Source organism: Kogia breviceps, chromosome X (assembly GCF_026419965.1).
Source record: "Kogia breviceps isolate mKogBre1 chromosome X, mKogBre1 haplotype 1, whole genome shotgun sequence".
Lineage (NCBI taxonomy): Eukaryota > Metazoa > Chordata > Mammalia > Artiodactyla > Physeteridae > Kogia > Kogia breviceps.
In genome coordinates, this window is record NC_081330.1 from 944,312 (window position 1) to 958,978 (window position 14,667).

At 58.8% G+C, this 14,667-nt stretch overlaps 2 protein-coding genes across 11 annotated transcripts in view; one reads left to right on the top strand and one right to left on the bottom strand.

Moving 5' to 3' along the window:
* IKBKG (inhibitor of nuclear factor kappa B kinase regulatory subunit gamma) overlaps positions 1-6,583 on the bottom strand; it is a 31,117-nt gene extending 24,534 nt beyond the window's left edge. The window contains exons 1-2 of one of the 9 annotated variants that reach the window (XM_067023876.1): positions 6,096-6,156; positions 1,220-3,214 (exon numbers count right to left, since the gene is read on the bottom strand). The gene's annotated coding sequence lies outside the window, so the exon portion shown is untranslated. Of the gene's footprint in view, positions 1-1,219; positions 3,215-5,118; positions 5,498-6,095 lie in introns of those variants that run through there. The other 8 variants (XM_067023880.1, XM_059049855.2, XM_067023879.1 and 5 more) reach the window with 8 other exon arrangements.
* G6PD (glucose-6-phosphate dehydrogenase) lies at positions 1,463-14,667 on the top strand. 2 transcript variants are annotated; one of them, XM_059049851.2, is made up of 13 exons: positions 1,463-1,944; positions 2,796-2,923; positions 10,247-10,284; positions 10,365-10,473; positions 10,996-11,213; positions 12,058-12,216; positions 12,304-12,429; positions 12,649-12,742; positions 13,024-13,210; positions 13,298-13,533; positions 13,622-13,698; positions 13,797-13,889; positions 13,981-14,667. In XM_059049851.2, the coding sequence occupies exons 1-13, from the start codon at positions 1,833-1,835 to the stop codon at positions 14,069-14,071; spliced, it is 1,668 nt and encodes a 555-aa protein (XP_058905834.1). In that variant the 5' UTR covers positions 1,463-1,832; the 3' UTR covers positions 14,072-14,667. The 2 variants fall into 2 exon arrangements, with proteins under 2 accessions (XP_058905834.1, XP_058905835.1); XM_059049852.2 differs by having other exon boundaries at positions 1,839-2,232.

Consider the following 14,667-nt stretch of genomic DNA (forward strand, 5'->3'; position numbering starts at 1 on the left):
CCAAATGTCCATCAACTGATGAATAAACAAAATCTAGTACATACCCACGCTACAACATTATGCTAAGAGAAAGAAACAAGTCACAAAAGACCACATATTATATGATTCCAGTTATGTGAAATGTCCAGAATAGGCAAATACATAGAGACTAGTGGCTGCTTAGAGCTGGGGTAGATGGGGGTGATGGGAGTGATGGCTAAAGTTTATGGGGTTTCTTTTCGGAGTGATGAAAATGTTCTGGAATTAATGGTGATGGTTGTGCCAGTCTGTGAATATACCAGCAAACTGTACACTTTAAATGGGTGAATTGTAAGGTATGTGAATTATATGTCAATAAAGCTATTTTTGAAAATAATAGAATACTGCGAGGGGTATAAATTAAACAAAAGTAGCCACGAGTTGGTAGCTGTTGACGCTGGGAAATGGATACATTGGATTTACTAAACTATTCTTTCTACTTTTGAACATCTTTGAAATTTTACATAATAAAATGATCAGAGCACCATCGTCTCTCACCTGGATTACTACAATAACCTCCTAACAGGTCACCCTGCTCCTACCCTTGCCCCTACAGTCTGTTCTCCCCACTGTGCCAGAACAATCAGCCTAAAAGGTGATTCTGATCACATTCCTCTTTTACTGGGATCGCTACCATGGTTCCTCATTGCCCATCGCGTAAAACTCAAAGGCCCTACAACCCGCCTACAAGGCCGTGCACTATCTGGTCCCCCATGGCTTCCACTCTAAGTACTCTCCCCTCGCTCACTCTACTCCAGGTATAGTGGCCTCCTTAATGAGTTCCTCGAACATGCCAGGATGGCCCATTCATCCTCAAGTCACAGAAATGATATGAGGTCCGGGAGACCTTTTGCAAAAGGAGCAAAATGAGGCACATGACTTAAGATACTTAGCTGCCAAGTTACATTTGAGGCCTTTTTAAAGAACTTAACTTCAAATGCAGTCAAGTTTGATGAACAGAAAATGTCTCCTAACTAGAAGAGTCATTCACAAACTAGGGGTGTGGTCAGACTCCGCCGTGGTGGAGGAAGAAGAGGCAGAAACAGTCCCGCTCGCCGCTAAAGTAACCTGAGTCCTAAATCGGCCGGCCTCGGCCCCTGGTCTAGAAGCTGGCGGCAGAACCCGGCCGGGGCCCAACAGGAGGGGGAAGCCTGATCGTCCGCGGGGGGGGGGGGGGTCTCGGAGGCGGCGGAACACCCACCGATGGTACCCTGTCTTCGGAGAAGAGGACCACACCTGTCAGCAGAGTCGGTCCGACGTGAGAAAGGCGGGAGTGGCGGGCCCCGAGCGCTCCTCGGACCCCGATGTTCCGAAAAAGCCCGGGTTCCGCGGTAGCCCTTCCCTTCTCCCCCTGCCAAATTCCTACTTCCGGCTTCCGGTGTCGTAGCTGTGGGATCCGGAAGTAAAACACTCAGGCCCCGACCCCAGCCGGCTGGCGAGAGGTGTGAGGGAGGCTGCCTCAGACCGAAACCCGAGCCCGCCAGCCTCGGCTGGCCCTCAGGACGTTCCCCAGTAATATGCGTCGCGACCCGCATTCCCCCTTGTCTCTCCGTCGGCAGCATCCAGCCACGGGGCGCTTGGCCGCCCCGCCCCCGTTAGGGGAGGAGCCACGACGAGGCTATTATCTAATAGGGCCGGTTTGACCTGATCCGGCGACCGGTCCGGAGAGGGGACGGGGCTGCTGAAGGCCCCGCCCACAAACAAGGTCGAGGGGCGTGACCACGCGGCCGGCGGAAGTGGAGCCCTTCGCTAGGGCGCGGGACCTCCCAGGGCCCGCGAGAAAGCCGGACTATAAGGGCGGGGTCTGGCCACGGATGGGCACGCGGGCGAGCAGCGGAGAGCAGCACGCGGACTCTCGAAGCATCGGAGACACGGTGCAGCGGCGGCAGATAAAGGAGGCGGCTCGCGGCCCGGCGGCCAGCGCAGGTGCTCAAAGGGCAGGGCGGGCCAGGGCTGGGCCCTCGCACGGGGTCTGCCGGGGGGGGGGCGGGAGTGTCGGCCTGTGATGCGCGCGCACCTTCCCGCCCCTTGGCCCTCCCCGCCCCCTCGGGGGAGGGGCCTGCAGAGGCCCCACCCACGCGTCTCGCCTGAGGCTGGTCAGCTCAGACCAGGTGCCCGCCCCCGCCGGTTAAATGGGCCGGCGGGGAGTAGCCCCCGGAAACTGCTGGGAGCTCCGGGGCTGTGAGCGCGACAGGCGGCAGCGTCGAAGCACAGGTAAGTGGGCGGTCGCGGCTCTGCAAGGCACTTTGATTTCCCATACTTGGGAACGGGGCAAAATCGAGAGGGTCTTAGACGATCTCACAGTCCCCTGCATCCCTGCCCCCCGCCACACTGGACACGGGACTTGCCGGTGTCTCGCAGCGTGGCAGGAGGAGGGCTGGAGCTACACTCCATCAGCTGCACAATCTAGCATGCTCCAGCTCATTGTGGAGTTTCCGCCTGAATCCCGGGTGAGATAGTCTTAAGCAGGTCGTACGATGCTCCAGCAGGGTTTTACTCCGTCCCCCAGAGCGGAGGCCCTAGTAGGAATTCACTAATGCTTTGGGTAATTTTGTAACATACACCATGAAAGAAGGTTGCCCAGAGAGTATGGCCAGAGCCCAGGGCCAGCAGTTTCTAACCTCCCAAACATCCTGCTCCCCAGCCGTATTCACAGTGAGTGGTTTCAATAATCAGGCACCAGCTGGGTGAGAGCCCAAAGGACCCCTCCAGAAAGGGGCCAGCTTCTCAATGCTCTTCTGTACTCCTGCCTTGTTAACGAGTTTTTCTTCCACCAGAGAGCATGATGGCAAGGCAGGTGGCTCTGAGCCGGACCCAGGTGTGCGGGATCCTGCGGGAAGAGCTGTACCAGGGCGATGCCTTCCATCAGGCGGATACGCATATCTTTATCATCATGGGTGCATCGGTGAGTCTCCCCCAGGCCCCATATTGTAGATGCAGCAGACTTAGAGCATGGCGTTGCTTCAGGTCCCTTCCCTTTAGGTACCTGGGCTTTCCCAGCTGACTGTCGCCGGGTCCCTCGGGCTCTGCTCAGTCGGGCTCTCGCTGTTGCTCTCGCTCATGTGCCACCACCAGGTATACACACAACGCGAGGCATTTCTGATGTCCGTGTGCAGCCATCGACTGTAGCCCTATGTCCTGGAGCTGGGAGGTCCTTAGAGACTGTCTGGTTGGACTTCCTCCTCCTCAGGGAAAGCTGAGATGCAAACAGGGGAAGCGATTCATTCTGGGAGCATGTTTTCCAAACCTGTTTCTGACTTGACAGATGTCACACAGTTAGATCCAGAGGTAGGATTCGAGGCCGGATCTCTACCTTATCTCTCTCCCGTCAAGTTCCCTGAGGAAAAACACTCGACCTTTCTTGAAACACCATCTCTTTGGCCCAGCTTCCGAGGCCTGCTGAGGAACTGAGACCAGCCCCATTGTCTAGCCAGTGGAACTGCCACTTTGCTCTGATCAGGAGGGCCAAAGAGTAGGAGCAAAAGCAGAAGTAAAGCACGCTGACCATATGTGATGGGGGTGGGGGAACAGGAAAGGGAGGGTGGGTCCTCGGAGAGCCATGGCCCCTGACTGAAGCACTCTCCCCACGTGCCGTGTGGAAACAAGATCTACCCAGTGGTAAGACGTGAGCAGGGGCTGGGGAGCTGTCAGGGTTCACCTCAGAGTGAAAGTGGTCTCTTTTCTCTTTTCACTTTTCACCGCGGACTTGACCAAGAATCTGCTACCCATGATGTGAGCATCTTTGCTGGTAACTTATTATAGAAACGTCAAACGAGAGTTCTACCCAAACTAGTCAGCTCTTGACGGGGCAGACATTGTCTCTCTGTGACTTCCACACCACTGTCCCCTCAGCTCTGGAGGAACTCGTTTCTTCGTTCATGTGTCGTAACCACTTTGCAGAGCCTGCTTCCTGCCAGCTTTGTGAGTCTGTTCAGAACTTGGAAAAGCCAGCCAGAATGCAGGGCTCTGCCCGTGGGAGGGAAGGAAGGTCACCCCAAACACCGTTCCCTGACCCCCTGTCACCCAAGACTGGGGGGGGCCCAGGAGGAGCTCACGGAGCAGGCCTAGCCCCCACCCTGGCCCCAGCCTCATCCCCTTAGAGGAGCCAGAAACCGTAACACCTGGGACTTTGTCCAAGAAATAGGTTGGGGGAGAAAGTAACAAGTAACTCAGGATTATTTTCCTCCTTCCCCCCCTCCTGTCCCTGTCCCCATACCGGCCTGTCACAGGATGCTCCAACAGAGGGTCCCAGGCCTCAGTAAGTGGCATATGACCCCAGGCCCTCAACACTTAGATGCCTCATCGAGAGCATCCAAGCTTGCTCTGTGGCCTGGGGCAGGAGTCTTTCCTTCTCTCAACCTCTTTGTCTCCACTTAGCAACTGAGGTCTTTTGAAATGAGTGCAGAGGGCCCTGGGGCTTTGCCGAGCTGATTCTGTGACTGCACTGCCTTCATGTGGGGCGGCCTTGGGCTTAGGCAACTTTGTTTTTTGCCAACAGTAGGGTTCCTCTTTGCTCGCCTCTGCTCTGGGAGCAGTAATCAGAGGCTTCGAGAGCAGGAGTGGGAGGTGCCGCCCCAGCAGGGTGGAGTGGGGGAGGAGGAGGGTCCTTGAGGAAGAGCCCTTGTGTATTTCTCCCTCCTCCTGTTCCCGATGCGGGGGGCGTCCCTGCATGGGCAGCACCTAGAACAGCTCCCACCCACGTAGCCCAGCTGGGAGGCTTCCTCCGTCCTCCCTCCCCCCTCCCCCTCCCTCCCCCTCCTCGTGGGAACGTGCTGGGGGCCGGGACCCAAGGTGAGTGCATGTGACAGCAGATACCGCCAGGCCTTCCTGTTGCCAGGGCTCACGAGGAGGGCCACAGAGCAGAGCCTTCCTCTCAGAAGGACGAGCGGCCGCAGAGCCCTTGGGGCAGGCTGGGCTGCAGAGTTGCCCTCTGCCCCCTCTCCTCCCTGGCCCGCTTACCCAACCGTCGCCCGCTTGCCCAGCTTCCTTCCTGGGGGTGTCCTGAGGCTGGCTCGTGGACTTAGCGATGGGCTTTCCGCCACTCTCTCCTCCCTTCTCAGGACTCCCACCCTCGGCCGGGGAGGGAGTGGAGATACTTACTGTCCCAGTCCAGAGAGCTCTGGACTGAAAGAGCTCAGTTTCTCCGTATAGAGCAGCATTTGGGAGAGGAACCTGGGGCCTGGCCGATCGTATGTGTCCTCTCCCGGGCTGGAGCCACTTTTCCCCCACAGTGGACGGAGGGAACAATTGGGGCAAGAGAAAGAGAACAGGGCCGGGAGCCCCCTCGGGCAGGACCGGCTCACCGCGCGGTCCTCAGCATGTCCTTCGCCTCTCTGGGCCTCGGTTTCCCCACCTGGAGCGCGAGGGCCGTGGGCTCGATGGGTGCTCGGGCCCCATCCCAGTGATGGGCCCGTGCATGGCACGGCCTGGCAGCCTCAGCCCTCCCTCTCCTCGGGGTGTTTTTGGGCTGCCTCCCCTCGTAGGGCGATAAGATTCTTGCTGTGTCACGATGACTCTGGCACTCCCCCAAAGGCCTGATGATTCATGAGCCCCAGGGAGTAGGAGGGAGGCCCTTTTGTTGGTTTTGCAGCCCAGCCTGCCTCAGCAGCCCCAGGGTCTCACCCCAGTGGCTGGGATCCAGCTGGGCCCCAGCAGAGCTGCGCTCCACCCTGGGACCTGGGCGATCCTTGACCCGGGTGGCCCTAGGGGGACAGGGATGGCCCACCCCTGCCTGGCCTCCAGCTGGCAGCTGGCCTCTGCATTCTCTGCCGCGCCCCTCCACCCTAAAAGCCTCCGAGACCGAGACCGAGGGTTTATAAAACTGGAGGTTGAGGTCAGACCTGGGCGGTGACAGGCAGGTGGCGGCCCATGGCCCTTTGCTGACAGCTTCTCCTGCTGTGTCACCAGGTGTCCCCAGTCACACCCCTCCCGGCTGTGGTCCTCGGGGGCCCCATCATCTCCCCCACCACGCGCAGCATGCTCTCTTCCCACAGTGGTTCTGGCAGAGGAGTCCAGCCCAGGCTGGTGGGGAGGGTGGGCCTCCCCGGGCCCCTGCCCCCCACTGTCCTGGGTCCTACCTCGTCTTTCCGTCGGGTGACTCGGAGCCCGACAGGCCACCGGTTGCAGGGCTGAGCTGAACAAGGCGAGCAGGTTCTATCGCTAGTTAATCCCAAAGGGACCAGCGAGAGCAGTGGGGTGCGGGGCTCCGTGAGTCAGCAGACAGGACACTGGGCCGGCGGGCGGCCTGCTGGAATTTGATCGGAAGCAAACATTCCACTTGGCCAGGAAGGCGGGAGGTGGCTGTGGGCCGTGGTGCCGGTCGTTTCTCCCGGCCAGTTCCCGACAAGCCAGGGAGCAGGTGGGGCCCATCGAGCCCCGGGGACCGGACTGGAGTCTCCCACCGGCCCGGTCCCATTGATGGAGAAGCAGGAAGCGGGTACCGATGGGCCCTGGGAGGAGGGGGCCGCAGTTGGGGGCTACTGGGCCCGGGGGCGGCTCGAGGCCCCGGCTGGGGGTCGGAGCTGGACCTTGACGCGCTGCTGTCTCCGTGGCTCCCGTGGAAGGTGGCAGGCACGTAGGAGATCAGTTCTGAGCAGCTGGCAAGACATGGGCGGGGGCGGCAGCCCGGGGAACCCTGGCTCGGGAACCGCCCGCTTTGGGCCATCGGGGTCCCGGTGGAGCCTGGAGGCGGTGACCTGGGGTGGAACCGACACCTGGGCTTGTCTGCACGCAGAGGTCAGCTCAGCCCGGGAGTTGGAGGCCGAAGCCAAGGGACAGGAGGAACGCGAACGTTTGAGTCTCATAAGTGGCCCGCCCCAACCTCCAGCGCCCCCCAGGAGCCCCCCAGGTGCCTTCCTAAGTGCCTGTGTAGGGGGCGGGGATTTTCATCAGGTTGGAATTGCTTCGCTTCTGGTCATGCGGCTCCTCTTCTGCAGTGGTTCGTAGAACCCGTGCAGTGGTTACGTGGCTCCTAAGGTCATTTTGCCGCGAAGATCTGGGTCCTTATCCCTGGAGGTGGTTTTCCTGCCCAGGGTGAGCCCAGGGCCTCCCTGATTACAGGGCGGGCGCATGAAAGGGGGGCCTGCTGTGGCCCGCAGGCTTCCTCTGCCCGCCGGCCATGCCCTCACTCGGAGCCTCTTCCACCCGGAGTGGAGAATTCCTTTGTCAGGTCGCCAAATTAACGCATGTTGCCATGGCTACGGCGACTGAACTGGAGTGGAGAGAAGGGACTTGGTGACTTTTTAGTGAGTCTTCCGTCACCTTCGTGGGGTGACCATATTGTTGCCCACGGTCGCTGTGTGTTCACACCCTTGCTCTTACTTTGGAAAGTTTCGCGTGGACACAAGTCAACAGACGAGCGCGCTGAGCAGCCAGCACCCCGCTGCCCAGTCACCTCAGGTTGCCCAGGCCCCACCCCCTGCTCGATTATTATGCTTTCCAGTCTTTAGTTTTAGGCAAAATTTGTACACGTTGAAAGGCACCTATTTTCACTGTACAATCGGTTGCACACCTTTATCAGCAAAGAGGATGTTTCCGCCTCCCCGGGCAGTTCTGGGGCGGCGGTCCACCTCCCGCTCCGGAACGTGGCACTTCCTTCGCTGTGCAGCCGTGCCTTTGCTAAAGCTTCCCTTAACTGAACTCAGGGTATTTAGTCTTGGGGCTGGGGCTGGGCTTATGGCTTTGAGATTCGCATGTGCTGGGTGGGTCACTGGCTCACCCCTTTTGTGTTTGTTCTTGGTTTTGTTTTGGCGCAGCGTGCGGGATCTTAGTTCCCTGACCGGGGATCGAACCCAGGCCCCCTGAAGTGGAAGCAGGCCCCCTAACCCTAACCACTGGCCCGCCAGGGAATTGCCCCGGCTCGCCCCTTCATGCTGCCTGTCCGTCCCCTGTTGATGGAGTTGAGCCTTTGGGTGGATTCATCTTTTCTTTCGTATTTTCTGTTCACCTTCTTAGTAGTGTATTATGGTGAACAAGAGTTTCTGATTTTGCTGAAACCTTCATTTATCCGTTTTTCTGATTACTGCTTTCTGTGTCCTAAGAAATCTGTTTCTACTCCCATGTGTTGATTTTTTTTAAATACTAGCAACCTTGCTAAAATCTCATTAATTGTAATCATTTGCCTGTAGCTTGCTTTGAGGTGATTTTCTTTTAATGGACAGACTGTCAGCTACAAAGAGGGCCAGCGTGGCTCTTCCTTTCCCGTCCTCACGTCTTGTCTGCTCTCCACCTGCCGCTGTCAGGGCTTCTGGTGGGGCATTGAATAAACAGCCAATGGCAGGCGCTCTTTTCTTGCTCCTGGCTGTTTAAAGGGGATTATTTCAACATTTCCCCACAATATATGATGTTTTTGATGGTTTTTATAGGTGCTGTTTATCAAGGTAAGGAAGTCCCCTTTTATTCCTAGTTTGGTAAGAGGTTCTATTGTGATAGATGTTGATGTCTGGAACACTTTATCTACATCTGGTGAGTTTAGCGAGGTTGCTAGATTGAAAAATCAAAAGGAGTAGACAGATTTCTTACAGCTTTTTTTCCTTTAATCTGTTAATGTGAATTTCAGTGATTTTTTTTTTTTTTTTTTTTTTTTTTTTTTTTTTTTTTGCTTCTCAGCATCAAACCAACCTTTCATTTGCAGGCTGACCCCAACTTGGTTCTGACATATTCCATTTTTGACGTTGCAGGATTGGGTTTGCTGGTATCTTCTGCAGAAATTGTGCATGTGCATCTGTGTACATGGACGAGATGGGCTTGGGGCCTCCTGTGTGCATTTCTTAGAGGTTCCAGCCGCAGGGTTCTGGGGCCCCATCACGTGGCTCAGCAGGTGCTTCCCAGGCAGGCTTTACCTCAGACTGGTGTTCTCTCCTCCTGAGAGACCCGCTGGCAGAGTTTTCTGTGCCAGGATCAGGGCCAGGCTTGTCTTGGTGGGAAGGCTGTGGCTGCAATCCTGTCTCCTTAATAACCATTGCCTGCTCAGGTCCCTTGCTCCGTTTTGGTATATTGGATTTTTCTAGAAATGTGTCCATTTCACGTAAGTTGTCAGACATGGAGTAAGATTGTTCATAAACCCCTCTTCTGTCTTTCCCGTCGGTAGTTTTGTCCCACTGCACTCCTAATTCTTGGTACCTGTTTAAAAAGCAGTCTTGGGACTTCCCTGGTGGTGCAGTGTTTAAGAATACACCTGGGGCTTCTCTGGTGGCGCAGTGGTTGAGAGTCCGCCTGCCGATGCAGGGGACACGGGTTTGTGCCCCGGTCCGGGAAGATCCCACGTGCCGCGGAGCGGCTGGGCCCGTGAGCCGTGGCCGCTGAGCCTGCGGGTCCGGAGCCTCTGCTCAGCAACGGGAGAGGCCCGCGTACCGCAAAAAAAAAAAAATCCACCTGCCAATGCAGGGGACACGGGTTTGAGCCCTGGTCCAGGAAGATCCCACATGCCGCAGAGCAACTAAGCCCGTGTGCCACAACTACTGAAGCCTGTGCTCCACAACAAGAGAAGCCACCGCAATGAGAAGCCCACGCACAGCAAGCAAGAGTAGCCCCTGCTCGCTGCAACTAGAGAAAGCCGGCACGCAGCAAGACCCAACGCAGCCAATAATTAATTATTTATTTATTTTTAAAAACCAGTCTTGCCAGAGGGCTGTCTGTTTTAATTAGTCTTTTTCAAACACCAACTTTCGGCTTTTTGATCTTTTCTTTTGGTTTTGTTTTCCATTTTATTCATTTTTATTTTTCATTGTTCCCTGCCTTGTAATCTGTTTGGCTTTCAAATTCTGCTGTCCTTTTTCTAACTTCTTCAATTGTATTCTGAGCTCATCAGCTTCCAGCCGGTCTTTTTTGCTAACCTAAGCATGTAAGGTCACGTCTCAGTTCTGATGTGTGCTACTTCCGTTGCCGTTCGGTTCCAGGGAATTTAGGGCTTTCTTTAGCCCGTGAGCTATTTAGAAGCGGGTATCTTGTGCTGGCTTTGGTTCTGCCTGCTCGACCAGAGACCAGGGTCTGTGGATCGTGGAACCAGCAGGTTGGTGGTTGCCTCCTGGCCAGCACGAGGTCTGTTTGCCTCGAAGCGCCCCCGGCAGTGTGCGGGCACTGTCGAGTCAGGGTCGAGGGCTAGGCTGGGCTCTAGTTCAATCTGCTCAAGCTATACACAGGGGCAAGACAAGGGTACCCGGGTGTCCTGAGGGGAGATGATCTAGGGCACGTCCTCAGCTCCTAACCATGCCTGTTTTCTCTGCCACAGGGTGACCTGGCCAAGAAGAAGATCTACCCCACCATCTGGTAAGCTTGTTCCTGCACTGCTCACTGCCCCCCGCGGCCCTCTTGCCCTCGCCCTCGCCACAGCCGTGCTCTGCCCTCAGGTGGCTGTTCCGGGATGGCCTCTTGCCTGAAGACACCTACATCGTGGGCTATGCCCGCTCCCGCCTCACAGTGGCTGACATCCGCAAGCAGAGCGAGCCCTTCTTCAAAGTGAGTGGCTTCTGGGGTCTCCATACGTGCCATACCCCCCTCCCATCGCAGATGCCCTTCTTCCCTCCCCCCAGGCCCAGCCTTTCCCCCCTGTGCCTGGGCCACTCCCTCCCTAGCGATCCTCAGCCTGGCACTCCTCCCCACCTGCTCCCACCGCTCCCTTGATGCCAGCCTGAGATGCCTGTTTCCCAGCCCCCTCTGACTTGAGCTCACCAGTTCCTCCCCACTGTACCCTGTAGCCCCTCCACCATGGAAATGCTGCAAGCCTGACTTTTCTCAACATACCGTACTTTGGTGGAATGACTTTGGAGAGAGATCTTTCTCCCAGGTCAAAGTTTCCTGAACCCTGGCTTCCATCTTAGGTCACGTGGCCCCCGCCCCCATGGGTGTGCAAAGCCAACGAGATGGGAGTGAACCCGGTGCAGGGCTAGGATGGCTGACTTCTCAGGAAGCCCACCCTGCCTATGGGATCAAGGAGGGAGGGAGGGGCCGGGCCCACATCCTTGTGTCCGTATTTTCTAGGCTGCCTCGGAGGAGAAGCACAAACTGGAGGAGTTCTTTGCCCGCAACTCCTACGTGGCCGGCCAGTACGACGACGCAGCCTCCTACGAGCGCCTCAACAGCCACATGAACGCTCTCCACCAGGGGCCACAGGCCAACCGCCTGTTCTACCTGGCCTTGCCGCCCACTGTCTATGAGGCTGTCACCAAGAACATCCACGAAAACTGCATGAGCCAGACGTAAGGCTGCTCTTTCACCCTCCCTGCCTCCTGGGCCGACCGATCTAGGGAGTCTGAAAAAGATAGATGTCCCGTGTTTGTTCTTGCCATGAATTAGTTCTCCAAAGAAGGTAATAGAAGTAAGAGTAGTTCTCTAACAGCCTTTACTGAAAATGCTACCACCCCGTGTTTACCTTCCAAATGACCCATATGAAATCCCCTTGTCCCTGGCAGCAGTCCCGGCTAGCACCACAAGGTGGCAGTGTTGCTCCACGAAACTCTTGCTGCCGGCTGCTTACTCTAGCTTTCGGCGTTTCCTAGCGTCTCTTCGACCACCACCAGAGGGCGGCGTTGGTCCACGGGAACTCTGCTGCCTGCGCCGCAGCAGCTCTGTGCTCTGTTGCTTTCCCATGGCCACGGCCATGTCAGTTTCACTTTGTCCTCCATTAACTCCGTGAGGAATAAGGGATCTTTCCCCACATTAAAACCCACGGGGGTGGCTCTGCTTTTGGCATCCCCTCCCCGTTTTCTCACTAGTTCTGGGCCACTCCTGACCCTCGGGGACCAGGAGGGAGCAGAGCTGGCCAGTGGCCTTCCTTCCAGTCACCAGCCAGTCAGCCCAGAAGGCTTCTGGGGAGGCTTTGAGCGTGGCGCTGAGGGCTGGGAAGGAGAGGAGGTGTTCTCCGTGCTGAGGCCGGGGGAGGGCCAGCCCGGCAGAGCTTCGCTGGCTCATCTCACCGCAGAGCGGGGGCGGCAGGGAGGCTCTGCCCTCACTCCCTGGGGGAGGGGCTGTGGAGGGGGATGAGGGGCTCAGCCCTGGTCTCCAGGGAGGGTGTGGGAGTGACGCGGCTCCGGCCTCCCGCAGAGGCTGGAATCGCATCATCGTGGAGAAGCCCTTCGGGAGAGACCTGCAGAGCTCCGACCGGCTGTCCAACCACATCGCCTCCCTGTTCCATGAGGACCAGATCTACCGCATCGACCACTACCTGGGCAAGGAGATGGTCCAGAACCTTATGGTGCTGAGGTGCGACCGGGGCCAGGGCTGGGCGCTGGGGGGCCCTGCTGCTGCCCCTTTGGACGCCCACCAGCCTTTACCCTGTCCCTGCTGCAGGTTTGCCAACAGGATCTTCGGCCCCATCTGGAACCGAGACAACATCGCCTGTGTCATTCTCACCTTCAAAGAGCCCTTTGGCACTGAGGGTCGTGGGGGCTACTTCGATGAATTTGGAATCATCCGGTGAGAGCCTGGTTCCCCTCCCTGGAAGATGAGGGGGGCATCCCGCCGCCCTGCAGGGTCGCCTCTTCCTGTTTGGGCAGCAGGAGTGTCTGAGCAGTCAGGAGTGGTCACGGTCTTCTTTGCCTTAAGGGGACCTGGCAAACACTGGGGATCCCTGAGCCCCCAGAACCTGGCCAACTAGGGGGCCTGAGTTCACTGTACGCTCCTTCCTCCCGCCAGGGATGTGATGCAGAACCATCTCCTGCAGATGCTGTGTCTGGTGGCCATGGAGAAGCCCGCCTCCACCCACTCGGACGACGTCCGTGATGAGAAGGTGGGTGGAGCTGTGCCCTCCCAGGCCCTGCCCCCTTCCGCAGCAACCAGTCCTGAGCCAGAGGTGTCCTGTCCCAGAACTGGCCTTTTAGACCTCAGCTTCTCCTTCAGAAACAGTGAGGGTGGGCTGAGGTGGCCCCAGAGGGCCCTTGCGTGGCGGAGCCTCCTCCTGACTCTCCGGGCCACTCACTCGTCCAGGAAGGCCGCCCCCCGGAGTCACACGGTTCCTGGCGCCTGCTGTCCTTGTTACCCAAAGGGCCCCTCTCCCTGGCTTTTCTCCAGGTCAAGGTGTTGAAATGTATCTCAGAGGTGCAGGCGAGCAACGTGGTCCTGGGCCAGTACGTGGGGAACCCCAACGGAGAGGGAGAGGCCACCAAAGGGTACCTGGATGACCCCACGGTGCCCCGTGGGTCCACCACGGCCACCTTTGCGGCCGTCGTCCTCTACGTGGAGAACGAGCGCTGGGAAGGTAGGTGATGCTGCCGGGCCCGCGGTGGTGGGACCTGGCCCCCTCATCCACCCGAACGGCCCCCCAAGGCTGGCCTTGTCCCCCCAGGGGTGCCCTTCATCCTGCGCTGCGGCAAAGCCCTGAACGAGCGCAAGGCCGAGGTGCGCCTGCAGTTCCGCGACGTGGCCGGGGACATCTTCCGACAGCAGTGCAAGCGCAACGAGCTGGTGATCCGCGTGCAGCCCAATGAGGCCGTGTACACCAAGATGATGACCAAGAAGCCTGGCATGTTCTTCAACCCCGAGGAGTCGGAGCTGGACCTGACCTACGGCAACAGATACAAGGTGGGTGCCCGCCTGCGGGGAGGGGGTGGTGGCCAGGGCTCCAAGGGGCGCGCGCCTCAGTGACCCCCTCCCGCCTGTCCGCCGGTAGAATGTGAAGCTCCCCGACGCCTACGAGCGCCTCATCCTGGACGTCTTCTGTGGGAGCCAGATGCACTTCGTGCGCAGGTGAGGGGCAGCCCCTCCCTCCGCCCCTCCTTCCCTACTTCCCCACCTCCTTCCCTCTGGACCGCCACCCGCCCCAACGCTGCCCCCTGTCCCCTCAGTGACGAGCTGCGGGAGGCCTGGCGGATCTTCACTCCTCTGCTGCACCAGATCGAACGCGAGAAGGCCCAGCCCATCCCCTACGTCTACGGCAGGTGCGAGGGGCGAGCGGGGGCAGGTGATGGAGGAGGGGGATCCTGGGGCTCAGGGTTTCCTCACCTCTCCCCCCATCTGTCCCCCTCCCAGCCGCGGCCCCGTGGAGGCAGACGAGCTGATGAAGAGGGTGGGCTTCCAGTACGAGGGCACCTACAAGTGGGTGAACCCGCACAAGCTCTGACCCTGTGCCGGGCCCGCCCCCGCCCCGCCTCTCCGTGCTCCCCCGCCGCCCCCCCCCCCCGCCGCCGCCCCCCCGCCCCCAGCACCTGATGCACTTCGGGAGGCCCCGCCGCTGGAGGACTCGGGACCACAGCCCTCAGCCTCACATTCCCGCCCGGGCTCGGGCCACGCCACCCGCCCCTGGGCCCAGTCTCATTCCTCTGGCCCCCAGCACTGTGACCGTCCCCGCCCGAGCCAGCCTCTGCCCCCCGGACTGAGCCCCGCTGGAGGAAGGAGAAGGAGGGCTGCAGTTGTGGGTGGCCGGGAGGCAAGGTCCTCGGAGCGCAGGGGAAGGGGGTGGGCGCGGCCCAGTCTCAGCGCCACTTGACATTCCGGGCTCCCCACTGGAAGGGACCTCCGTGCAGCCGAGCGGCACCCCTGTGTCGGGCCTCCCGAGTGGCCCTCTGCCCCGCCCAGCTCCTGCGGCCACCCTAACTCAGCACTCCATGGCCGCCCCGTCTCACCGCGCCCTCAGGTGGTGCCCTCGCCACCGGAGAAGCAGAAGCGGCAGGTGGGGTGCCCCAGCCCAGTCCTCTGCCATTAAATCCGCAGACAGGC